Here is a 24,238-nt window from a genome sequence, read left to right on the forward strand (position 1 = left end):
AGGGTTAGGGGTCAGACTTCGGCGACGACCACGTCGACGATAACCACTTAGTCCTGTATACAGATAGCTTTCTTTGTCTCGATTTGGAGCGTTTACCCTTACCTAGCTCGCTCTTCCATCAGCTTTGAGCATTGCCTCGAGGCACCGATTCCCTCCCCAAAAAACAAAAAAAAAAAAAAAAAAAAAACAACACTTTCACGATACGGATTTCTAGCCAAAGTTCATTCACATCACCAGCACAAGACGGCAGCGCGGGTTCTTACAGGGGTGCATCAATCTTCACCTTCCACCTAGGTTCTCAGTACGTCTTCGGCTTGGGAAGAACGGATTAGCAGCGGCGGACGTTCGAGTTCGATGAAGCCTCGCCGACCCCGACTCTCATGAGCCCTCGCCGCCATCGTGGCGATCCGCCCAGCACTCCGGCTCCTCCCCAGGGCAGCCGTGACCCCAATGAGCACGGTGAAGTCCCACCGACCCCTACTCGCCCGGGCCCTTACCACTGTTGTGGCGATCCGCGCAACGGGCGTACAGGTCTGAAAAACGTGGTCAAGCTGTGAGCTGTTGGTCTGATTGTGGAACACCAGAGCCATACCTTCTAGGAAACAACTGACATACACCTCCAAAGGATCATTGATCATCCTATGTTGTACTCGCAAGACTGTTAAGTGTATTGTGAACTAGAGCCGGACCCTAAGATCCTCCCCAAGTTCCACTTCGACATCAAAGATTCCTACCCACCCACCTTTGAAGGGCCCTGATCAGAAAATTCCGTGTCTTAGCCAGTTTCCGCAGAAACGCTGACATTCGGGCTCTCGGCACCTTACACTGACTCAGGGATTCAAACGTGTTTGTTCCTCTTTGGCCGTCTCATGGGTACCTGCAGACACCACGCAACAATCAATAAGGGCCGTTCATACAAACAAGCCAACAATCGGCCCGTCTCTTGGTGGATGGGTACTTCAATATAGGGGATAAATATGGAGCCCTCATCCCACCAAGGCGACTTCCCCTCCAAGACATTTCGTTGAACGCACAACTGCTATATATACCTCACCTTCTCATCAGTCTCACAACAGTTACTACTGCCATCAACCCCACCACCTCCGTGATCTCTTCTCGGGGCTTGGGAGCTCATATATCGTCTCCAAATAAGTATATTCTATATATATTCATCATCACCGCAAGCAGAACAATCCAGTACCGACTCGAACTCCTTGCCCAAGCGTGGCAACTCCACCCCTGGGTCCAGATGTACGACAAAACATACAACGGGGTGATGCTGATTCCGCACGCCAAAACCAGAAGAACTGGTATACGTGTCGAGTGGAAACACACTTGGAGATGTAGGGCAAGTGGTTCACGGCACCTGTACAAGTAGGGATGAAACGCCGCTGGTACGTTTGCAGCTATTGGAGAGTGAGAAGAAGTCACCGGCTCATAGTTCGCATCTAGGTTCTTGGTGTCCCATTGCTCTTCATTACCCCGAGCCCCGCGGGCCTCCATTGGAGGGACCTGGCCCGCCATATGCCAGAGTTTGACAAGTGGCAGACTGCCTCCGAGCAGCAACGGCTTTGGATTTCCCGCCGGAGCCTGATGGAGAATCCCGCCATCGCTACGTGGTATTTCTGGAGGCGCTTTAACCTGCTCCGTGAGTTGCTTCTGGCCGGACTGAGTTCCAGAATCGAGGCAGCGGCTCCTACCACTCCTTCTCTGGATAGAGGAGAACAACCTCCCTGGGAATCTTGGGACGGAGGGATGTCGGAAAGCCAGCCCCGCAACATGCTGCCCAGTTGCGAGAGATGACTAAGTCCGTGTCGTCTTTCGTTCTACCAACAGCCTGGACATCTACCAAGAGGTCATGGCAATGAAACAGATGGCTTTATGGGGTGAAACTTCCCCAGGTTTCCCAGACGCAACCCCAAGGTTTTGGCACAGTCTCGGCCTCCGATGGACGCGACCTGTGCCCTGGTTCTTGTGACGGACCATCTCCAACAGATTCTTCACGGCCAGGATGGCCAACGAAAATAACACTCACGGCAGTAGGCATGGCCTGACTCGTTGACGAACATCTGAGACTCAATCATGGAGCTCCCAGACTCACCGCGCGGCACCGAGCTCCTCAGGTCGTCTCGGCTCTCTGGGATGATGAGTTTTGCAAGATTCTGGGGATCAAGATGACGGCAAGACAGAAATCATGAACCAGTATCTAGACCAACGATTGCGGCCCTTCGTAAACCATTTCCAGGACAGCCGGTTCCAGCGTTGCCAGCCATGTACTACCCGCAGACTCTGCACCCAGGAAACTCGGAGATCCGTTGACAGTAAGTATCCGTGGTGGGTATGCATACTTGCTTTGCCCTTACTGACGGTCACTCAGAAAGAAGCATGGCCAGCCTCCGTCATCAATAGTTGATCTGCATCTTCCACGTCAACAAGAACGTGGTCTTACAGATCAAGCGAGGGATTCTCGAGAACGATTCCTTCGACACAAGTGATTGTGGCCTCGTTGTTGAAGACTTCAGTTGTCGGAGGATGACTGTGCCAACTGAACTCATCAGACTCAACATGGCTCTATCAATCACACCACTCAGCACTTAGGAAGAGGGGACAGACAGGCAAAGGAGAAACTGGGGATTTGATGATAAGGACGAACCGAGGCCCAGAGCGGAAGGAGGACAAAGAGAATAGAGTAGTAAGGCATGATGATTCATAATGTCGTGTAAACCCCCGAAAGGATACGTTGGTTGATGTACTGAGCTCGTTGTTTAAGCCCATCGGCCAGATAGCTCAGAGTAGATAATTTTACACTCGTTCCGCGTTCTACTTCGCGGAGGTATATGTACACGTTTTGTACAGTCAGCCCATCATCTCTCATCCATTTCATCCCCATCATATCTCGTCATCCCGGTGTCCAGACACGTCCCCCAGCCACCCCAGCCTCCCCACCTCCAGTATCCCATCCGCTCATGAATCTTTCATGAGCCTTGACATCAACTTCTTCTCCCTCTGCCACTCCTCAGGCGTGGTCGACTTGACTGTCCCAATCAACCTCCACTCCGACTGCTGCCAAGTCTTAGGATCGATAATGCATCCCATCGCCACGTTCTCCACGACATCAATCTCCTTCTCGCTCCCCGGGACGACCTGCCCCTTGGAATCATACGCAACACGCCGTTGCCTGCTCGAGATGGCTACCACCACCTGCCGCACGATGGGATCCCCCTTGCTCATGCCTAGGGGTGACAGGCGGTGCGAGCGAATGGACGGGTAAAAGAGCGGGTTGGTGTACTTGACCAGCTCCCAGCCGTAGCTGCGGCCGCGGGGGCGGGTGTCGATGCTGCCGCAGAGGGATTGCGACAGTTTCTGGGAGCAGATGCGGTAGAGGGTGTCCTTGTCGCCCGAGGCGAGGGCCTGCGCCATGGTGCGGTGGAGGGCTTTGGCGGTGGGGATCAAGGTCCGGCGACTGACCTTGAGCTGGGCGCGCCGGAAGAAGCTGGGCTTGGATGCGTATTTTGTTGAAGAGTTCATGGCTATCTCTTGAACCTTGATGAGAAGCCACTGCCACAGGAATCGCAGCTTATCGCCGAAGCCCTTGGGAAGCTCGGAGAACGGGGGCAGGATAAACGTCCCTGGAGGGGAAAACATGGCCCGGTCAGCGCCCTGCTGCTGGTTCGGAATGGATGGGTGGACAGGCACACACACCTGGTACCAGTATGTTAAGAGACTGCGGTGCGAGAGCGGTGACGTTGAGCATGGCCTGTCGCGCTTTCGACTGGACGGTTGGAGAGCTTTCGGGCTTGTTGGAGGCCTTTCGCAGAACGGTCGCCGTGCGCGCCCCGACAACTGGCGATGGGGGTATATGCTGCCATGTTGGTATCCTACCGGCGGTGCGGAGGCATCTTGTCCCAGAATCGAGCTGTATCCTGGGCGTAAGGCCCATCCTCGCCAGGGGAGCCGACGCCATGGTTGTGACTGGAGGAGGAGGGGTATGTCCGCAGCTGTTTCGTGGGTTAGTCCCCAGGCCTCGTGGTTCGGGGGCTCCCTTGGTCCCTGGCACCGAAGTTGTGTCGACGGCCGGTGGCTGGCGGTGGCCGCGCAGGAATTGTCGTCGAGGATGTCGGCGGGCTGGTTTCGGGGCAAGCCGAGCGCCGTCCGTCCAGATGTCGATGTCACGATGGACTGTGTGAGTGACGGACTTCAAAAAAATCCCAGCAAGCCGAAAGATAATGTGGGGCAAACTGCCCAATTAACCAATGGCATTGCCGATTGGTCCGGGAAAGTGGCCCCGCAGGAGCTCGCAGCCCAGACCCAGACAGGGCAGCAGCAGCGCAGCAGCGACAACAGCAAAGACACAACAGCCCAAAGCCGCAGGCAAGCGAGGCACACGGCCAAAGACGAACCGGGAAAGTTGGCATCGCCGCCCATCCCACAACCCCTCTACCTACCCGATAACCCCAGCCAGCCCGAGCTGGGAGAACCGCACCCAACACCGAACCGAGCGCAGCATCCCCCGCCGCTTCACAGCCCCTTGAACCCAACAAGCCCGCCCGTCCGTCCGATGCTCCATGGGCTCGTCATCGCATCTTGATGTCGACCCGCGCGAAGCCCACCGCCGCCGCGCCCCCGTCGTCGTTGCGCGCGGATAATACAAGAAACCACCACCACCACATCAACAACAACTACGCCTACTCTACCTCCTCCTCCCGTCCCACAATCAATAATCCAATCCCTTTCCCCAACCATGTCCCATCATCCATAACCAGCAGTAACACCAGCAAACCCTCCTCCGCAGGCGGGGGAGGGGGTTCCGTCGAACGAGAGCGAGATCGAGATCGAGGCGAAAGAGGAGGAGGAGACAGAGGAGCAGGAGCGCGACCACCGCCCACGGGCCCCGTGCGTTCCACCCTCCTCCAGCCCCGAGTCGCCGTCGCCCTGGGCGTCGCAAAGCAGTGGTACCCGATCCTGTTCTTGTGCCGGCTGCTGTCGATCGTTCCGGGCGTGGTGTTTGGGTTGCCGAGCGCGCTGCGCCTGCTCGCGGCGGTGCACCTGCTGTATCTGGACCGGGTGCTGGATGGCGGGGCGTTGTTGTTGGTGTTGCAGCGCCGGCTTGGGACCGCTGGCACTGGCGGTGGTGGTGGTGGTGCTGGTCTTGGAGGGGTGGATGCGGGGAATGGGACTCCGAGTGGGAGCAGCGGCGCTGGTGCTGGTCCTGCTGGTTCGTCGGGGTTTGATGCTGCGTTTGAGGCGCGGTTGAGGTTGACGGAGGCGTTGCTAGCGACTATTTGGGTGAGCTTCTCGACATGTCGTTTCGCGTTCTATCTTCCGAATACTGACGGACCACTCTCCACAGTGCTGCGCCTCGGGGTACCTCTCCTTCTTCTTCACCGACTGCCTCATGTCTCGTTGGCTCCTTCGCTACACGCCCCAGGCCACCATCGTCCGCCTGCTTACCGTCGACGCCATGAATGGCTATCTGACCTCGTGGGTGCTGCACCTGATGGGTGGTTTCGAAGACCCGCGTCTGGTGCTACCCGCATGGATCGTCATATCAACCGTACGCAGGCCCCTTCCGTTTCGTTGTCCTTGACCACAATCTGACAAACTCCTAGACGTTGACGGTCTTGTACCACATCACCCAACGCAAAATCAACATCCGCAAGGAGACGTCCATGTCCATCAGCGTATTTTCTATTGCCAGCTTCGTCAGCATGGTCGCCCTGCTTGCTCAGCTTCACTCGAACCGGTCCGACTATCCCGACATCCCGCTGTTGAATTTCATACAAAGGGCATCCCACTTTGCCGGGAGGCTGGTCATCCGCTTGATGGAGTATGGAGATATCACGAGAGACTTGTGAAATTGGATGATGGTGTTTTTTGGCGTTTCATGTCAGTCATGCTTATGGTCATGTTTTTCATCTTCGATAGTCGTTATGGGAGTTGGTCCAAGGTTCCACAGCAAGCAGCAGTCCCCCAGACAGGATTGTGCACATGTCAGAATCTGTCACACCCAAGTACGGCGAATGGCCATGAGGCCAGTGTCACGCTGCATAATAAGTCAATGTCAGAATCCATTGCCTAAACTAGGACCGAGCGCTGCAGTGGCATAATGAACGACATGCAGGCTGGCCTTGTCCTATCAACATGGGCCGAAAGGAACGACGTTCAGCAACTGGCTCCGATACAACCCTCCCCAATCCTGCTCTCTGTCGCCCTTCTCTCTCTTATGGACCCAAGAGTCCCGACGGCTGTCGGCTATCGCTTATCTGTGCCGCTTGATCCTGCTTGAGGACCTTCTCAACGCTCAGTGGCCGTTCAACACACGCTACTACATGATTGAACTGTGTCCCGGACTCCGCTGGGGAAGCCGGGCCGCTGAGCCACGGCACGACAGGCACGCCCGACTTAGAAGCCGTGGATCTTTATGGTCTTCTCGTCGAGACCGAGACCGTTCTCGGCGTCGCAGAGGAACTCCTTGACCTTCAGGCGGTGATCGCCCTGCAGCTGAATCACCTCGCCCATGCCCTTGGACTCGGTGTCACTGATGATGGTTCCATTGCAGGCTGTGTGTTTGGTCAGCATGAGTGGATGTGAATGGGCGGGGAAAGCGGCGCAAACATACCGAATTCCTTCTTGATGACCTTGAGGATCTTCTTGTGGTCGAACTTCGCCGGGATGCCTTGGACGGTAGTCAAAGTCTTCCGTCCATTACGCTCTGCGATCATGTCAGCGATGCTGCTCATCTTGAGAATCGATCGCAAGGGCTATGATACGTACGTTGGATTCGGATATGGATGTACTCCTGGGTTTGAGTAGTCTGTCCCGAGTCCTCGTCGGCTTCGGCGAAGGGGTCTGGATGCAGCGAGTCAGCGATTGCGCTGATGAGTTAGGCGGCCTTGTGGGGCTGGGGGCAAGCAAGGGGCTGGCGCGACGCGTCGACGATGTCATGACGCAATAACCATCGACACGCCGCGCCACACGGCCCAGCGCCTTCGCATCGACATGATCATCTACTTACCGCGGCTCTTGAGATTCTGGATCTCGGTTTCGCCGGACATAAACTCGAGTTTTGCGGGGTGACTGGGGAAACGGGTTGGTATTGAGGGGCAGAGGTTGCAGCGACCGACGACTCGAAGTGTCTCGCTGAATCAAGCGTGTGATGGAAGTGGTTGACTGATGGGGTAGTCGATGGATGCGAGATTCAGTGGCTTTGTATCAGCGACCGAGTGCTCAGAAAGTGATGTTTGTTGTTGATGGTTTGATGAAAGGTGGAAGGGAACCTGACAGAAGCGGGCAGGAATGGAAGATAGGTGAGGGGGGAAGGGTCTGGTAATATGTGGGGTCCGGGGGGCGTGGCCTGAGCTCCACTGTAAGGCCGTCAGGCATCCACTTTTTCCGCCCATTCAGTGGCCAACCTTCGGTGGCGGTTCCTGCCAAACCTGGGAGGCGGCAGCGGCTGGGATGGGTGCGATCGTGCAGCAGGGTCTTCAAGGAGGAAGGCTCGTGCCACCTTGCCCAGCAATGAATGCCCACGCGCCTTCCGCTGTTTGGTTGCCTCTTTGTCGTTGGGGAAGGGGCCCTTCCTGGACTCGGGATGAACTCGTGACTTTATTCCGTTTGCGCTGCCGTTTTCGAAACGTCATCCATGCATTGCCCGCTCAGGTTGAGGTCATGGAATCGGAAACCTGACGTCTGCTCTGACTCCCGTCTTGTTCCGTTGAATTGCCATGTTCCATGTTGGCCATGCCATTGGGGAAGGCCATCGGGTGCCTGGTGGAACAGATCCCGCGCTCGGTCATTCCATGTCGGATTCACCCTTTGAGTTTCTAGAACGCGCCAGATGGGAGGCTATCTGGAACGCAAGGCTGTCGCCGTGGGGCAGTGAACCACCTTGACGTGATGGTAATGTCACTGTCGTGGGGAGAACGGTATGTCCGGAGTGGCATATCTCCCGCGCTGTCGTGCTCAGGTACTGTACCTTCAGGTAGGTTCCCGATCAGGTCCTCGAGACAAGATTGACGTAATTACTGTAACCCCGGTAATCCAAGCCACAAGCAGGCTGGTGTTCCGACCTGGATCAGCCTCAGTGCCACTTCACTGCTCGGTCGAGTGGTCTACTCGTAGATCGCCTGCTCGACCCTGACTCCCTTCGCCGAGCAAATTCAGTCAGCAACCCTGCTGGAATGGGCTTCGAGCCCGAGGAGCTGGCGCCTGATGCGAGCCCGGCCATCGCCGTCGTCGCGGAGGACTCCGCTGAAGACTTTGCCGGGCCATGGAGGACAGTTTATCGCCACCCGTGCGCCTTCGGGCCCGACGTGTTCGCCGGGGTCATGGCCAACCTGATCAAGAACCCCAATATCAACTCTACATGGCTCTTCCGTGCCGACATCCTCCATGATGACAGCTCCGGTCCGCCGTTGCCACCCCCAGGGCCGCCCGGGCCCGGAGCCCCACGCCGCGCCCCGGTGTTTGCCGGCTTCGAGCTCCGCCGGCACATGGTCCGCCGGCTCATCCCCCGCAACACCCTGCGGGACAAGCCCCTGGACCAGACCTGTCTGATCTACGAGAACACTCCTCCCATTCACGGCGAGGATGCCGGCCATGAGGCCCGGCCGGCTGAGAGATCCCTCGTCGTGTACCTCCCGCACCTCACCTCACCTGCCGACGTGCCCTTCTACCACCCCGCAGTGCGAGGAATCGCATTCCTGCACGAGTGGCTCGCGGCCGAGTCTTGCGGATTCATTTCCGTATCCTACCTCTACTTCGACCACCATGGCTCCGATACAGAGGAGAAGAACCCTCAAGACGACCCCGTCGCCGCCACGCGCCTCATGCGCACCGCCCTCCACCTGCTCGAGGTCGTGTACAAGCACGGTACGGGCCGGCTGGCGGGGTACCAAAAGCGAGTGCACCACGACCAGCTGGTTCCGCAGGCGCGTTTGCAGACCACATACGCACGGCTCAAGACTCAGTATGCGCGGGCGCTCATCGAGAGCTGGGTCGAGACGACGAACCCGGACAAGCACGTCTTTGAGGACCTGTGCATCGCGGCCTTCCTGATCGAGCTGTGGGCCGACATGTACGGTGCCGATGGCGGCTCCCGTTTTCCCGGCTTCGTCGACATTGGATGCGGCAATGGTTTGCTAGTTTACATCCTCAACCAAGAAGGCTTCCCCGGGTGGGGGTTCGACGCGCGAGCGCGCAAGTCCTGGGCCAACTACAACACCCAAGTCCGCGTTCCGGGGGACGAAATTGAGCAAGACTCGCTGCGTGAGCTGGTATTGCTCCCGCCGCCTGTGCTAGAGTCGCAAGACGATGGAACAATAACCTCCTCTCTTCCCCGCGGCCGCATCCACGACGGCCGCTTCCCCAAAGGCACCTTCATCATCTCCAACCACGCCGACGAGCTGACGCCGTGGACACCCATCCTCGCCGCCCTGTCCGAGTGTCCCTTCATCGCCATCCCCTGCTGCAGCCACAACCTCGCCGGAGCCAGGTTCCGCGCGCCGGCTCCTCCCCGGGACAAACACGCCGCCAAAGACAAAAGCAGCAAGAAAGGCAAGGCCGACTCGGCGTACGCCTCGCTGGTCGCGTGGGTCGGCGATATCGCACGCGACTGCGGCTGGGAGGTAGAGCACGAGATGCTGCGCATCCCTAGCACCCGCAATGCCGCCCTACTTGGCCGCAAGCGGTCGGCCGACACTGTTGATATCTCGGCCGTCGTGGCCCGCTATGGCGGCGCTGAAGGATACCTAGCCAGCGCAGCCAACCTAGTTGCGTCTGTGCCTCGAGATGAAGAGCACTAAAAGGGACTTTCATGGGATTGGAGGCAGGATAATAAACCAAAAAAAGCACAGTCATGTTATTCAAGTACACGTATCTCGCCTGTTCCCTGGATCGCTGTCAGTCCAGGTCAGGCACTGGGAGGTGATCTACCAGTTTGAGCTTCAACCCGAGCTTCTCCAGTGCCTCCTTAGCCAGCTTGTCGCGCAGGTTCTCCGTTTCCTCCTTGGTCGTCAGCACAAAGTCGTACTTGAGGAGCCAGATGCCCTCCTCGACGCCGTATTGCGCCGCTGTGTCCTTGTCTACCCGCTCCAGATCCACTATCAAGCTCTGCTTGACACCAAACACGGCGTCAGACGTCTCGTACGGGTCGCCCCGGATGTATAAACTCCTGGAAAGCGTACATAAGCTGTTAGCTTTCGGGAAACGTACTTCCTCAAACTGCGAGGAGCGTGGTGAGAGTACTGACGTGACCAAGTGGTCCCAGCCCTCCTTCTCAAACATGAAATGGACATGCGCCGGGCGCCAGCAGTGGCGATTCAACCGCTCGAGCAGCCTCCCAACCGGCCCGTCGTTGGGGATGGGGTAGCTGACGGGGCGGATGCCGCGGAACCAGAAGCGTCCCTGGTCGTCCGTCACCATGACACAGCGCTCGCTAGGCGCCTGCCGATCCGCGTGCTGCACGTCGTAATGCCCCGTGCTATCTGTCTCCCAGATATCGACTTTCACTCCCGGCACCGGCCGTCCTTGGGTGTCATGCACCGTACACACGGCCAGCATGGGCTCGCCGGCCGGGTCCGAGGTCATGGTCGCGCCGTGGGGCAGCTCAGGAGCGTCGTGCGTGTGAAAGGGCCCGAGCACCGAGCCCTCGGTGCTGCCCGGGGGTTTGGGGTGGTTGATGTTGTCCACGAGCAGGGAGAGGCCGAGGACGTCGGAGAGGAGGATGAATTCCTGCGTTAGCGTCAGCCACTCTCCTTAAACTTTTGAACTGCATCCCATTGCAAAGCAAGCAAGCAAGCAAGAGCAGTCCCAAGCATCTGAATACCAAGCCACAAACACCCGTCCGCAACCCAACCGACCAACCACCATGCATCCATCCACAAAGGAGACCGACCCGACGAGAGAACTGAATGAACGGACAAATGCCCTTACATACATTCCGCACGTCGCTGCAAATCTTGCCCGTCTCGATCAGGAACCCGATGGCCGCCATCCACTCGGCCGTGCTCAGGCGCGTCTCGCGCGCGAAGTCGTGCAGGTGCGTCACGAGCCGCGACATGAGGTACGTCAGCCGCGCGTCGCCGCTCTGCGAGTTGATGCGCACCGCGTTGGGCGTGATGTTGTCGATGGTCAGGTCCAGCAGCGCCGGGGCTGGTGGCGGGGTGCTTGTGGGTTTTGCGGCAGTCGCTCGCGGTCGCGGCGCCGCCGCCGCCGCTGTTGCTGAGGAGGAGGATTGGTCTGATGATGACATGGCGGTTGGCGTCCGGGTGTGTGAGGATGGTGGTTCTGGATACCGGCACGCTGAGCCGTAGAGACCTCTTATACGAGTATTGACTCCAGGCAAAGCCGAGTCAGGCAGCGCAATGTAGCCGGCTTGTGGAATACCCAGGTAGGTATAGCAAGCTGACGATGTGCGATGTAGGTATACCGGTTCTTCAAGCGTGGGATTGTAAGATGCCGTCAAGCCGTTCGATGATGGACGTCCAAACCGCAGTCCCGCCGATGGATGACTGCTCGCTAGGACGTTTCCAGGGGAGTCAGTAACCGGCGCAATGTCTTCCGTGTCTTTGTCTCCGTACCTGAGGTAGATGGTGACGCGAACCCAAGCGGGGGTTTCCGAGAGAGCCCGCCGGATCTGGAAAATAGCACACGGTGTTTTGGCTGGATTCAGGAGGCAGAGAGCTTAGAGGGTGCCAGTCCAAGCCTGTTGAATCTCAATTCCTGATGACGCAAGAACCAGTTACCTCTGTTATGTCAATGCCGTTGATATCATGAATCCTCTAGCTCAGAAGGAACACCGCTTTCAACCACAGAGAGATCCGGGAAGGAGACTGAGATTCATCCGGCTTGGCTTGGCAAGTCGACGTTCGGCAGGACGATTCAAGCCGCAATCATAGGTACCATTGTACAGTACATAGGTACCTGAGGTACCTTTGTGCTTCGCTGCACAATCCAACTCTGACTGCCGAAGTTGCAAGGGTCCACATGATTCCTCAGTCAGCTGGCCGACAGAGACAGCGGGAAGAATGCGGGGAGACGGGGAGACAGCGGGGAGGCAACCAGTTCCGTGGGCCTACTCCGTCAGGTACCTACCCCGACCAAGACCAGATCGGTCCGGGAACCCCATTCCGGATCTTGTGGGAACCGGGCGAGGTACCGGACCCGGGTATGGAAACCTACCTCCAAAATCGCCGAGGTGGTCTAACGCAACAACATGTTGCAGGTTGCTATGTCACTACACGATACTCATGGGGATTCCTTCGTTGTCAACAAGCTCTCGCGTTTGCGATAGCCAAGTGATAATAAGTATGCTTGACCGGGAGTAATGAGGGCGACACCACTGCGAGTTCATCTGGAAGAAAACATCAAAATCCAAGAGACCCAAGTTCATCCCGCATCTTCGATTGTCCCATTCGCCTGTCAGATCGCTAAGGCCAGCAATAAGTACCATGTCAAATTGAGAAAAAATCACACAATGCCACGCCACATCCCGGAGCCCTCTCCAGGGAATAAATGAACGAAATGCTCCCAGAACCCTCGTAGTAGTAGATCAATCATGATCAATCATCTCCCATCCCTTCCTTCCTCCTTCCCGGCCTCAACCATTCCCCCTCCCCTAAACTCAACAACCTATCCATCCCGGTGTTACATTCTTGACCCGATCCCATCCTCCCCCACCCTCCTCTACCGCCGATGATATTTGTCCTCTTCCTCTTCCTCCTCCTCAATCGGCGCCGGCGTCGCCCTCTCCCTCCTCCTCTTCGGCCTTCTCACCCTATTACTGCACACCTGACTCGCCGAATCCTCGGGCCCGACCTCGCTGTACTCGTCCCCGCCCCACTCGCTATCCGCGGCGCCCATCCCACCGTACCCGTCCACGCTCTCCTCCTCCGCCGCCCACGACGGCCGCTCGTACCCCAGCGACCCGCCCGACAGCGGCAGCACATGAATGTCGTACTGCTTGAGCGCCGCCCGGCGCTGCTGCAGGCTCATCTGCAGCGCGGCGCCCCGGCGCCGGAGCGCGTCGCGCACCTGCATCGCCTGCTCGTGCAGCTTCTCAAAGGCGTCTTCGAGGGCCTCCATGCCGTTGAAGATCTCGCGCTCCAGCTCGGCGAGCGCGGCCACCTCGGCCTCTTCGTCCTGCGTGACGGCGCCGCCGCGTGGGTAGGAAGAGGACGCAACGGAGGAGACGCCGCTGATAAAGGACGCCGGGGTAGGGCCGCGCGAGAAAGGAGTCGTGGTGCGCGACATGTTGGCGTTGGGAGGGTAGATGCCGCTGGCCGGGGTGGCGAGGCGAGAGATGCTGTCGCCGGGACCGATGTGGGCATCGTCCTCGACACCGGACCACAGGAAGCCGTCGAAGCGGCCCGAAGTGAGGATCTCCCATTCTTGGATGCTGATGTCGGAGATGGCGTAGAGGAGGTCGTGCGCGGAGGGGTTCTTGACCAGGTAGACGGCCGTCTCGGCGTCGCGCGGGACGACGGGGAGGCGGTACAGACGCTGGAGCGCCAGGCCCGTCCGGACGATGAATTCGTTGCGCGGGCGGCGGACGGGGGTCGGTGCGCGCACGGGGGCCTGCACGTCGCGCGACCCGGAGAGGAGCGCGTTGAAGTACGGGCGGTCGTCCTGGTCGAGGTTGGTGAGGATGGCGAAAGCGAGAGTCTCGTCGTCGACATCGCTCGGCGGGGGCGCGGCGCTCTTCTCGCACGAGGCCATCCACTTGTCAACCGCCGCGCGCACACGTCGGGTCTGCCGGATGTAGTGCTCGCGGAATTCTTCCGCAATGTCGGGGTCCATATTGAGAGGCGAGGACGGCCGTGGCGGCGCGTCGGCGAGGTCCTCGACCGCCTTGGATCCCAGCACGGAGAAGTCAAAAGGAGGCCAGGGCGGCAGCTCGACGCGCCCACTGACGCGCTCAAGCACCTCTCCCCATCCAAGCCCACGGTGCGGACCGCCCGAGAGCTCGCACATGATGCATTGGCAACCCTCGGCCGGCAGGTCCCTCGAGAAAACGTTCTCGAGCCGGTCCAGCAGCCGTCGGGCGACGGTGCGGTGGCCGGTCGCAACAGCGATGGAGCCGTGCCCGGAAAGCACCGTCTGGTACTGGTTGAGGAGGTTGAAGAAGGGGGCGAAGAGAGTCTCGGCGCCTTGTAACGGCGGGTTTGTCGGGCGCGTCCCGTTCTGTCGCGGCAAGACGGCCAAGAACTGCCGCGGAACGGGGTGCGGAAGGCCACCATACTGTAAGAGATAGTCCACCCTAGGCACGTCTTGGAGATTCAGCTGGGGAGGCGGCGGCGGCGGCGGTGGAGGAGGTGGTGGGGGTGGCATGGCCGGACCCGACGGCGGGGGTGCTGGGGTTGTCGCCGGAGGGGTGGGCATGTCGGATGTAGCATAGTGGTTCTTCTCCTCCTCCATCACGTCCACGGGCTGTGGATATTGAGGCTCATGTGTCGGCGTCATTGGGGACGCATCAACGATCGACTCGGGCGAGGAATCGGCAGCCGGCTCCGGGGGCAGCGGATGTGCGACCGAGGCGCTCCTCTTCGGGCGTGCCGTGGCGGTCGAGCCAGCTTTGGTCGTATCAGTGAGTTCGGACCCGGCGACGGACTCGACCCAGGCGGGCCGTGGAGGAACTCGGACCGAGGCGGGGCGGACGACAAACGTTGCCTGGCTCGAGGTCTTGGACACGCCAGAACGGGCTTCATGCTTGGACGTAGACCTCGAGACCCACGAGTTGCGAGAGGACGGCCTCGTGTCTGTCTGGTCAACCTCCTTCACTGACCCAGGTGTATCGGGTCGCTTCTTTGGCTGGGATGCCGACAGGTCGGTCTCGGGCGGGGTTGGTGGCCGTTCATCCTCGTGAGAGGCACGAGGCGGCGGCGGCGGCGGCGGCGGTTGATCCTGCGACGTGGACGTCGACTGCTTATGGGGGGAGAGTGAGGAGCCGACCGACTTGGACCGCTTCATCTCGCTGGCTCCGAGGTCCGTCGCATCCGGAGTGAGAGGGTCTCCCCGTCGCTGCGACCCCGAGAGGTCTTCCCTGCTCAGCAGGGCCTCTTTGCTATGGGCCTTGCTGAAGGAGGGATATGGCAAGCTCGAGCGCTCAGGAACAAGACCCCGCGACAGCTCAGGCACCAGGTCAGCCATGGACCTCGCAGCCTCGGGCTTCTCGTCGAACTCGTCTTTGGCTCTGTCCCGTTCCATGTCTCTCGTCTTGGGTCGCCGATGCGAGTGTGAGCGGTAGGGAGCCTCGCTTTCGGTGGCGCGCAGCTTGGAGGGTCGCGACGATGAGTAAGAGCTGTAGCTTCGGCGGAGATACGAGTCCCTGTCGCGGTCTGGGTCGCGGTCGCGGTCGCGGTCGCGATCACGATCACGATCACGGTCTCTGTCCCTCTCTCTGTCCCTCTCCCTGTCCCTGTCTCTTTCACGGTCTCTGTCCCTTTCCTTGTCCCTATCTCTGTCCCGATCTCTGTCCCGATCCCGATCCCGATCTCTCCTCCGCTCCTTGTCTCTTTCCCGGTCCCTGTCTCTGTCTCTATCCCGATCTCTATCTCTCTCCCTATCCCTCTCTCTTTCCGACCTGTCCCAATCTCTCTCGCGCGGATGACGCTCCGACTTGGACCGGTGGGGCCTGGTAGATGTGGTGCTAGTCGAGGTGGTGCCGGTGACGGTGCTGTCGATGGCGACCGCATCGGGGTCGCGGTCTCTAGTAGCCGAAGGCATGGTGGATCATATCGGGGGTTATGGTTCGGGCCCCCCTGCCCTGTTGGATCTTGTGGAAGAAAAGGTGGACGGGAAACGGCAAGCGAGGGGTGCGACGTGCGGGCTGCAGCAGGCAGACGGGACGCGACACTGGGTTGGGTGCACGATGTTGGCGGTGTCGGCGGATCCGGCAGCGGCAACGAGCGGCGCGGGTATGTAGGGGTGTCTCTGTTGGTGGGTAGGTGGGTGGGTGGATGGGTGTACTCGGAAGTAGGTATTGATATCCTGAGTACTCGTAGGGCAGGTAGTCGTTCGTCTGTTGATAGTCGGATCCGGGCCCAAGACGGGACTGTCCTTGTATGAGGTGGACTCGAGTTGATCGGTTTCGTCTGAACGTAATAGGTAAGGTAGAGTTGTGGTAGCCTGGTCAACAGGTTCAGATGGCAAGTCGTTTTGGTCAGGCAACGAAGGAGCTGCAAGCAACAGATTCCAGATCGGGTTGCTTTTGCTCAGCCTTCCTTCAAGGCTGTTCGAGTGCAGATGGAAGTTGCTCGGTGCCGATTTCCGGGTGAGTGGTGGTGTCCTGCCCACTTTCTCTCTCAGGTTTGCAGCCGAGTTTAGGTAGGTTTCTGTCCAGCGCCTTCCACGCAGGTTGCGGTGACATGACCCCACGGGAACCTGGAAGGAGGTGGTCGGGCGGTGACCATCATCGTCATTGGGCAGCCGAAATCCTGTTCCCGTCTGGGCATCCGGTACGGTACCCACACTGTGTGTCAGGCCCCAACCTCCCCCAGGATGGGCAGCAACGCAGCGAACATGCACAGTGCCATTCAAGCCGAACGTTTGGACACACTGTGGATGGTGTCTGACCTAACATCCGAACGGTTTGTGACTCTTCACGTCGGTATCGAGTTCCTCGAAGATTCGCTACCCAAGAGGGCGACGGACTCAATCAAACTCCAACCGATGACGGAAACCCTCGCCACGCAACTCTACCAAACCCGGACATCCGTACGGAGTGTACTCGAGCTTGCATCATGTTCCACGCATGCCGGGAACCACACTTGTTGCCGTCAGGTCTGTTGCTGTTGATAGGCACCTCGCCGCAAGCAGGGACAGGGCACAAGACTACGTATGTACATACATACATCCGTCTCCAATCACCCACACCCATTTGTCGCGGATGCTGTGAACCGACCGACGTTTCTCGGGGAGGACTCGAGAAATATTGCCCTGTGCTCGGCACAGTTACAGCACATCTTACATGCTACCAACATACATTAAGGTACATACATACATCAAGCAACGCTCGCTTTTTTTCGCTCTCTTATAGTAGAATATGTACACAGCGGACTGCCCCGCGCCGCTGAGCGGCAGAAAACCGGTCGAACAAGCGCCGTCTTCTTCCCGAGCCCCTCCTTCAGCAACCCTCCCGCCCTGCAAGGCTCACTTACGCGCTGGCTGCCCGCAGCCCATGCGTGGAGGCGCCCAATCACGGGCGCGGGGCTCTGTCCCCGGCGGGATGTGCATCCAGGAATAGAAACCATGTGCTTGTGTCGTGTCTTGTGAAAAAGGCCACATATGGGGGGGACACACTTCCAGAGCTTCCATCGTACAGTACAGTCATCGTCAGTACAGAGTCATTTCGTTGCCTCCTTCTACTACTCTGAACACACTCCTGCAGTACAGTGGCATCAAGGCGAGAAACCTTTGAACATATAGCAAATCCGAACCAAAAACAGGAACTACCATCCAAAAATACCTCCAAGTGCGTAGACCCTAAACGCCGGCGACGCAGCCGCTACACTCAACGGCCCGGTACCCGCTCCCATCACAGGTATCGTTTACCCCTCCTATCCCTTTTTTCCCCTCCCCCACGCTTCGTTTTTTTCTCTTCTCTCACATCCGTTTAGAGCTTGTCCAGCAGACCCTTGCTCTCGAGCAGCAGCACAATCTGGTGCACGATGGCGCGCACCGACTGCTTCTCCACATCCACCACCAGGTCGGCGTTGGTGGGCACCTCGTACGGGTCGTCGACGCCCGTAAAGTTCTTGATCTCGCCGGCGCGCGCGCGCTTGTAGATGCCGCGCTTGTCCGTCTTCTCGCAGTACTCGAGCGGGGTGGCGACGTGGATGAGGTAAAAGTCGCCGTACTTTTCGACGAGCTCGCGGGCGTGCTGGCGGGCCGCCTCGAAGGGGGCGATCGGGGCCGCGATGACGGCGGCGCCGGCCCGCGTGAGCTCGGCCGCCACGAAGGCGATGCGCGCAATGTTCTTGTCGCGGTCCTCGCGGCTGAAGCCCAACTCCGACGACAGCTCGTGCCGCACCGTCTCGCCCAGCAGCATCGACACGGACCGCCCGCCCTGCTGGTTCAGCGTCACCTGCAGCGCCCGCGCGATCTGGTCTTTGCCGCTGTTCTGGTACCCCGTCAGGAACACCGTGAAGCCCTGCTTGGACCGCGGCGGGTGCGATTCGCGCAGCACCTTGACCACCTCCGGGTACGAGAACCACTCGGGAATCTCGCGCCCGCTGCGCAGCCGCGCCCGCAGCTCCGTGCCCGAGATGTTGAGCGTCCGCGTGCCCTTGGGAATCTGGTCCACGGGGGCGTACTCGTCGCTGTCGGGGAGGTACGTCATCATCTGGAACGGCACCACCTCGATGCCGAGCTCGTCGCGGTACTTCTCAACCGCGTACTGGGCGTCGTAGGGGCCGTAGAAGTCGACGCCCTTGCTGTTCTTGCCCGGGCCGGCGTGGTCACGGCCGACGATGAAGTGCGTGGCGCCGTGGTTCTTGCGGATGATGGCGTGCCAGATGGCCTCGCGCGGGCCGCCCATGCGCATGGCCAGCGGCAGCAAGCCCAGGACGGCCATGCCGTTGGGGTAGCGGGGCAGCAGAGCCTTGTAGACGCGGACGCGGGTGAAGTGGTCGATATCGCCGGGCTTGGTGAGACCGACGACGGGGTGGATCAGGACGTTGGCATGGTGCGACCGGGCGGCCCGGACCGTCAGCTCACGGTGGGCGCGGTGCATGGGGTTCCGGGTCTGGAAGGCCACCACGCGGGTCCAGCCCAGCTTGTCGAAGTGGGCGCGCAGCTCGGCCGGCGTGTCTGGTGCGGACGCGGGTCGTCAGCATCGATGTCCGTCTTTGACTCTGCCAGGCAGGTATGGTGGGGGTCGATAGATGGGGGATGGGGTTCAAGAATAAGTCATGACTTACACCTAAGCTCGACGAAGTCATAGTGCTGCAGGCGGTTGATGGCTTCGAGCTTGCCACCCACGTAGAACTCCTTGGCCGTGTTGTACAGGTACACGATGGCCGGGTGCTCCGGGTCGCCTCCGAAGACCTCCTTGGCCTCAAGGTCCCTATTTGCATGCCAAGGTTAGCACCCCCAACATTGCCATTGAGCCACGCGATGACGCAACACTTGGCAGCAGCGCCGCAGATGTAGCCGCATGCAACACGCAGCAACAAAACGGAGAGAGGCTCCAGGGGGCCAAACGTACTTATCGGGCTTGTAGATGTCCTCGACCGTGATGATGGCCAAGTTGCGGTCGTCGCGGAAGTCGCGCAGGGTTATCCGGGCGCCGGGCTTGATTCCGAGCTCATCGATCTCGGTCTGGTTCACGTCGAGCGTGATGGGAATGCTGAAGAGGGTGCCATCGGCGAGGCGGAGGTTGGTGACAACCCTAGCAGAAGCTCGGTGTTAGTCCCATCCAGACCCGGTCGTATGGGCCAATTCCTCGGCCAGAGGTCCAATTCGTCTTCTTGATGATGTATACGTACGACTTGTAGTCCTTCTCGTTCAGGAAGCCTGCAATGTTCCGCCTCGTCAGCTCGACCGTCAGCCAAAAGGGGCCGCGCACGTAGGATCGCGGCGAGCTGGAGATGATGCAGATGGACGATGGCGGGGTTCATGCAAACCCCACCACCATGCCACCACGAGGCACGCCGCGGACGATGCTCGCGCCAGCGTGGGGTTCAGGAACCGGGCGAGAGCCGGAGGACCGGGCAAGAGCAACAACGCACCTTCAAGCGGAGAGAAACCGCCGGTGATGAGCAGTTCGAGATCGCAGAGCTGGCGCTCCGTGAGGTAGAGAGCAGGAAGAGTCTCGGCCTCGGCCTCGAGCTCAGCCTTACGGGGCGCATCCCTCGCGAGGAGGTCCTTGAGGACGCCGCCGTGGGGAGTGTTGGCCATTGTCGCTGGTCTGGAGGTCTGTTTGCCGAGAAAAGGGGGTTATAAGTCCGTAGGACCGGTCGAGGGGACAGGGTCAAGGAAGACTAAGGAGGCAGGAAGCCGGCGAGTCCAGCAGCTGGATGTCGACGAGGGAAGAAGGGAGAGAGTTGGTGGAGAGGTTGGACAGAGGGTATAGCACGGAGAACCGAGGGCCTGGGAGGCAGCGATTTATATATGTCTCAGTTTTTCTGCCGTCCTTGCGGCCTCCGCGGGCCTTGTCAGAGCAATTCAAAAGACCGACATCCGTTCCTCATCCGGTGCGGCAAACGGACCGGGTGTGACAAGATCCAGGGACGTGCGGGTAGCTGGAGCCCCCGGTTACGGCGTTCATCCCTCCACGGTGAACGGTGCCTGCTTACCCTCCCCCATCCTTACATAACCCGGAAATATAACTGGCCCGCATGTCCAAGCCCACGGGGGCGACGGGGGAGGCCACGGTTTCAGTGGGATGTGCCGTCCAGTATGTCCGACGAGCCCCGGGACACGGTGACTGAGTGTCGGGGCTGTCGGCGCATAGGGCAATCGTCATTGTCTTGGACGGCGCCACGGGCAGCACGTCATGCGTGGTGGTCACTTTCATATCTTTCTTCCAGCGTCCCCGACAACAGCACACGGCATCGGGAGGTGTGCCCCGGAGCAGCATCGGCGGCATGCCCACGCAATGCCCAGCGCTGCCCAGCATTGCCCAGAAACACGAGGACGGGCACGAGGGAGGGGCAGTCCGCGGGGCAGTCCGCGGGGCATGTGTCAAACGGCAAAAAAATCTTGAGACGATGCATGGCTCTTCGTTTTGGGATTTTAGCTCGCGATGACGTGCTCGGGGGAGGGGCCCAGCGGCTCCATTGTCCAGGGCAGCCCGGGTGGGACTGTTCTCCATGCATCCGCAGCCCCGGGCACGATGCACAAGGAAGCACCGCATGCCTGGACACGGGATGCTTCTCAAACCGGAATTGACAAGGCCAGGCTATTGCATTCGACAGACTGCGGTCATATTGGGCAATGTCTTGGAGATCGGGTGCTAAAAGAAGGGCGAGAATCCAGGCCGTCGAGGGCCGTTGAAGAAATCGAAACTTTTGCGCGGAGCTTCAGGGGTCCCTTGCCCACCACCCCGCTATATCCCGATCCGGTATAGCTCCCGGCTTCTTCTCCCGAGAAGCCAACCACCAAGGGTTTGGCCCATCTTGAAAATCGGCCTTTTCCGCGCCATCACGACGACACTGGGAGAGAATTCAAGAGCAGATGACATGGATGAAAGCAACGTGACAAACCCGGGACACCTCGGCTCACTAGGACTAAGTACTCAGGTACACGGAGAATAGAAGACCCTAGATTCTCATGCCCATCACGGTCCTGCCGTGTACATCCTCCCAACAACCACGAGAATAACTGCCGACACATCCAACTTCATACCATCATCGGCATCAGACTTCATCAAAAGAACCGAGACCATGATGATGGATAAAAATGCCTCCCCTCCGTTGACGTCAATAACCGTGTCTCCTTTTCACTCGATGGCTTAGCAGACATCTTACCATCATTGCCGCTCCCCGATTCCATCGCTCGATCCCAAATTCCCTCCCTCCTCTGTCGACAAAGACGCAACCGGCTCTTCCTGCGTGATCGCCGTCCTCAGCGTCGTCACGTCCCAGCTTGTTGATCCAAACCACCACGACCAGGACGTTATCCAGTCAGTGTCACATGGCGCCGAACTCGTCGTCTCCTCCTGCGGAAGCCATGAAATCGAGTCACCGCTGGACGCGGTGGTGATAGCGGGATCCAGAGTCCACTTGGCCTCACTGCTGCTGCTGCTGCTGCACAGAGAGGACGTGATGGCCGGGTAGTCCCAGCTCTCCGTCGAGCTACACGAAGGTGATGATATGCTGGGGTCCTCGTCCGGATCGTCGTCGTCCACGGTCCTGGTGCAGGGAGTGGACTCTGGCGTGTACGTTGACGTGATTGTCAGGGTGGCTATTATTGTTGTCCAGTACCCAGTTCCGGAACTGCTGGCGCTGCTAGGGTTTGGCGACCATGTCGATGTCGGTTTCGTGGTGATCCAGACCACGCGACTCTTCGAAGTGCTGGGTCTCACGGTTATCGTCGTCTTCGTCTTCGTCTTCGTCGTCGCCGTTAGGGTTACTGTCGTCCGAGTGATGTCGGTTGCAGAACTGCTGGAACTCTCGGGTACGCTGCTCTCGGTGGAGGTTGTGGTCACTGTTGCCGTCACCGTTGTCAACCACCCCCCGGTTGCCGAGCTGCTTGTGCTCGGGGTGGAGCTGGAACTTGCGGACCCGGTTCGGGTCACCGTCACGGTCGTCCACGTTGTATTTCCAGTAGAGCTGTCAGTGCTGTTACTGGGAAGCAAGGTGCTGGACGATCCAGACCGCCATTGGGTCGTTCCAGAGGGTGCCGTCGAGTTGCGGGTCACCGGGAATGGTGCCAGTGTGGCGGTCGAGGATGCTGACGTCGACACCGGACTTGACGACGACGAAACGTTGGCTGTTCCTGAGGCCGTAATCAGCACGGTCGTCGTCGTTATCTGGATAGGCCCTGTGCCCGTTGGCCCCTTTGCGCTGCTAATGACAGTCGAGTTCGACAGGGGGAAGGACGGAGAGGATGATGGCAAATCTGGAGTCCAAGACGTTTCCACGCCTGTTGTTCCCGTGCCTGTTGGGCCTGCCAGATTCGTGGAGTTGGACGCCGGGAAAGGAGGAGAGCTCGGATGTGTGGAGGACGTGCTCGGTCCCAGCGACCTAGTACTGAGCTCGATGGTCGTCGTCGATGTCCCTGTTTCGGTCTCTGTCGGGCCAATTGGCGTGGACGAGTTCGTGAATGGGAACGGGGCGCTCCTCGTGCTGGACAAGGTTGAGGAACCTGGATCGGTGCCGGTACCTGAACTGCTCGTCGTACCCGTCGTACCCGTTGTCGACCAGGTTGTGAATGAAGAGTTGTTTATGGGGAACGGCGGCGTCTGGGACGGTTGGCCCGTCGAAGTGCTTCCTGTGCTAGGCGGCGATTCTGTCCGGATCGGCCCATCGGAACTGAGGCTCGTCGAGTCGGAGACGATGGCGCTTGCTGAAGTCGTTGAACTGACGCCTGTTGAGGACGCCAGAACGCCCGTGGTATTCGTCACCAGACCGCTGGTCAAGCTGATGATCGTCGAGGACACGGGAACGCTTGTGGTATTCGTCGCAAAGACGCTGGTCAAGACAGTGTCCGACAGCCCCGGTGATACCGTGGAGGCGTTGTTCAACGGGAAAGGCACACTGGACGTGCTGCTGAGTGTGTCGCCTATTCCGGTCAGACTGTTCCCTGAAGTTGCGTTCGAGACGGGGAATGAAGATGCCGAGAAGACATCCCTGGACTCTGTTGACAAGGCCGTGCTAGACGGATCGATAGTGATCTCCGTGATGACCGTCAAAGTGGTGAATGAAACCTCTACCGGAGAGCTGAACGTGGTCGGAGGATCCGCAGTTGCCATGACAACCACAGTAGTGAGCTGAACAGGCTCGGAGGTTGACTCGGAAGCTGATTCAGGGAGGCTTGGAGAAATCGTTGCCGTTGATCTCAAGACAGTGGAGTTTGCCCCTGGTGTTGACCCCGTTTCCCTTGACGATAAGTCTGTCTCTGTAACTACAATCGGTACAGTGCTGGTGGTCGTGAAGGTCTGAGTACCGGTGGACGTGGGGTTCAAGACGACGGTTCCGATCGTCGACGTCCCGCTAACGATGTAGCTGGTACTTGTTGATACTCCAGTTGTCTCAGTGATGACTTCGAATGTCGTAATGCTCCAGAGAGTTGTTTGAAGAGCTTGGAAGGTCAACGGAAAACTCTCCAAGTCCCCGCTTGCGCTTACTGGGTCGCCCAGAGACGAGACATCAACGATGGAAGTATCAGAGCCCGTAAACGGCTCATCCCATGGAAACTCAGATGAAGCATTGCTGTCTGTCTCCTCAGTAGATGAAGATGATCCCTGAGGGAGAGAGAATGAATAGCCTATTGGACTGCTGACATCTGTTGTCTCGAAGATAATGCCGGGGGGAGGTCCGTACACTACACCAACGCGGTCAGTCCCCTTGTGATTGCATCAGAGAGCCCATCATTACTCACCATCTGATGTTGTTGATGATGGCGGTGTTTCTGTAGTCGTGAGAGGCGGCCCGCCCCAGCCATAAGGGACATCGCCCTCCTGCCTCGGATCGATGGTATGAAAACGGACTGGATCCTCATTGGCGCCCGCGGAATGCCCATTGTTTATCCTTTGTCGGAAGTCGGCCCACAGGCCATGGTGATGGGAGACGGTCCC

At 59.0% G+C, this 24,238-nt stretch overlaps 10 protein-coding genes across 10 annotated transcripts; 5 read left to right on the forward strand and 5 right to left on the reverse strand.

Moving 5' to 3' along the window:
- Positions 1–380: 380 nt before the first annotated feature.
- Positions 381–2,413, forward strand: VTJ04DRAFT_2383 (uncharacterized protein; the record flags this gene model as incomplete). The annotated part of the gene is made up of 5 exons (XM_069360166.1): positions 381–531; positions 1,348–1,394; positions 1,453–1,648; positions 2,287–2,321; positions 2,378–2,413. The coding sequence occupies 5 exons, from the start codon at positions 381–383 to the stop codon at positions 2,411–2,413; spliced, it is 465 nt and encodes a 154-aa protein (XP_069220904.1).
- Positions 2,414–2,964: 551 nt separating this feature from the next.
- Positions 2,965–3,964, reverse strand: VTJ04DRAFT_2384 (uncharacterized protein; the record flags this gene model as incomplete). Its single annotated transcript, XM_069360167.1, has 2 exons — positions 2,965–3,629; positions 3,703–3,964. 2 exons carry the CDS (start codon positions 3,962–3,964, stop codon positions 2,965–2,967), a joined length of 927 nt encoding a protein of 308 aa, XP_069220905.1.
- A 623-nt stretch (positions 3,965–4,587) lies between these two features.
- Positions 4,588–5,855, forward strand: VTJ04DRAFT_2385 (uncharacterized protein; the record flags this gene model as incomplete). Its single annotated transcript, XM_069360168.1, has 3 exons — positions 4,588–5,286; positions 5,351–5,554; positions 5,610–5,855. The coding sequence occupies 3 exons, from the start codon at positions 4,588–4,590 to the stop codon at positions 5,853–5,855; spliced, it is 1,149 nt and encodes a 382-aa protein (XP_069220906.1).
- A 547-nt stretch (positions 5,856–6,402) lies between these two features.
- VTJ04DRAFT_2386 (uncharacterized protein) lies at positions 6,403–7,055 on the reverse strand (the record flags this gene model as incomplete). The annotated part of the gene is made up of 4 exons (XM_069360169.1): positions 6,403–6,560; positions 6,620–6,712; positions 6,775–6,849; positions 7,016–7,055. 4 exons carry the CDS (start codon positions 7,053–7,055, stop codon positions 6,403–6,405), a joined length of 366 nt encoding a protein of 121 aa, XP_069220907.1.
- A 1,125-nt stretch (positions 7,056–8,180) lies between these two features.
- VTJ04DRAFT_2387 (uncharacterized protein) lies at positions 8,181–9,803 on the forward strand (the record flags this gene model as incomplete). The annotated part of the gene is made up of 1 exon (XM_069360170.1): positions 8,181–9,803. One exon carries the CDS (start codon positions 8,181–8,183, stop codon positions 9,801–9,803), a length of 1,623 nt encoding a protein of 540 aa, XP_069220908.1.
- Positions 9,804–9,900: 97 nt separating this feature from the next.
- Positions 9,901–11,251, reverse strand: VTJ04DRAFT_2388 (uncharacterized protein; the record flags this gene model as incomplete). The annotated part of the gene is made up of 3 exons (XM_069360171.1): positions 9,901–10,171; positions 10,250–10,731; positions 10,937–11,251. The coding sequence occupies 3 exons, from the start codon at positions 11,249–11,251 to the stop codon at positions 9,901–9,903; spliced, it is 1,068 nt and encodes a 355-aa protein (XP_069220909.1).
- Positions 11,252–12,684: 1,433 nt separating this feature from the next.
- Positions 12,685–15,723, reverse strand: VTJ04DRAFT_2389 (uncharacterized protein; the record flags this gene model as incomplete). Its single annotated transcript, XM_069360172.1, has 1 exon — positions 12,685–15,723. The coding sequence occupies one exon, from the start codon at positions 15,721–15,723 to the stop codon at positions 12,685–12,687; it is 3,039 nt and encodes a 1,012-aa protein (XP_069220910.1).
- A 1,888-nt stretch (positions 15,724–17,611) lies between these two features.
- On the reverse strand, positions 17,612–19,896 carry VTJ04DRAFT_2390 (uncharacterized protein; the record flags this gene model as incomplete). The annotated part of the gene is made up of 5 exons (XM_069360174.1): positions 17,612–18,807; positions 18,918–19,063; positions 19,205–19,387; positions 19,485–19,512; positions 19,728–19,896. 5 exons carry the CDS (start codon positions 19,894–19,896, stop codon positions 17,612–17,614), a joined length of 1,722 nt encoding a protein of 573 aa, XP_069220911.1.
- A 440-nt stretch (positions 19,897–20,336) lies between these two features.
- On the forward strand, positions 20,337–21,067 carry VTJ04DRAFT_2391 (uncharacterized protein; the record flags this gene model as incomplete). Its single annotated transcript, XM_069360175.1, has 3 exons — positions 20,337–20,395; positions 20,453–20,675; positions 20,738–21,067. 3 exons carry the CDS (start codon positions 20,337–20,339, stop codon positions 21,065–21,067), a joined length of 612 nt encoding a protein of 203 aa, XP_069220912.1.
- Positions 21,068–21,812: 745 nt separating this feature from the next.
- VTJ04DRAFT_2392 (uncharacterized protein) lies at positions 21,813–23,435 on the forward strand (the record flags this gene model as incomplete). The annotated part of the gene is made up of 1 exon (XM_069360176.1): positions 21,813–23,435. The coding sequence occupies one exon, from the start codon at positions 21,813–21,815 to the stop codon at positions 23,433–23,435; it is 1,623 nt and encodes a 540-aa protein (XP_069220913.1).
- Positions 23,436–24,238: the final 803 nt, after the last annotated feature.

Source organism: Mycothermus thermophilus (assembly GCF_041956435.1).
Source record: "Mycothermus thermophilus strain CBS 625.91 unplaced genomic scaffold VTJ04scaffold_2, whole genome shotgun sequence".
NCBI classification, from domain to species: domain Eukaryota; kingdom Fungi; phylum Ascomycota; class Sordariomycetes; order Sordariales; family Chaetomiaceae; genus Mycothermus; species Mycothermus thermophilus.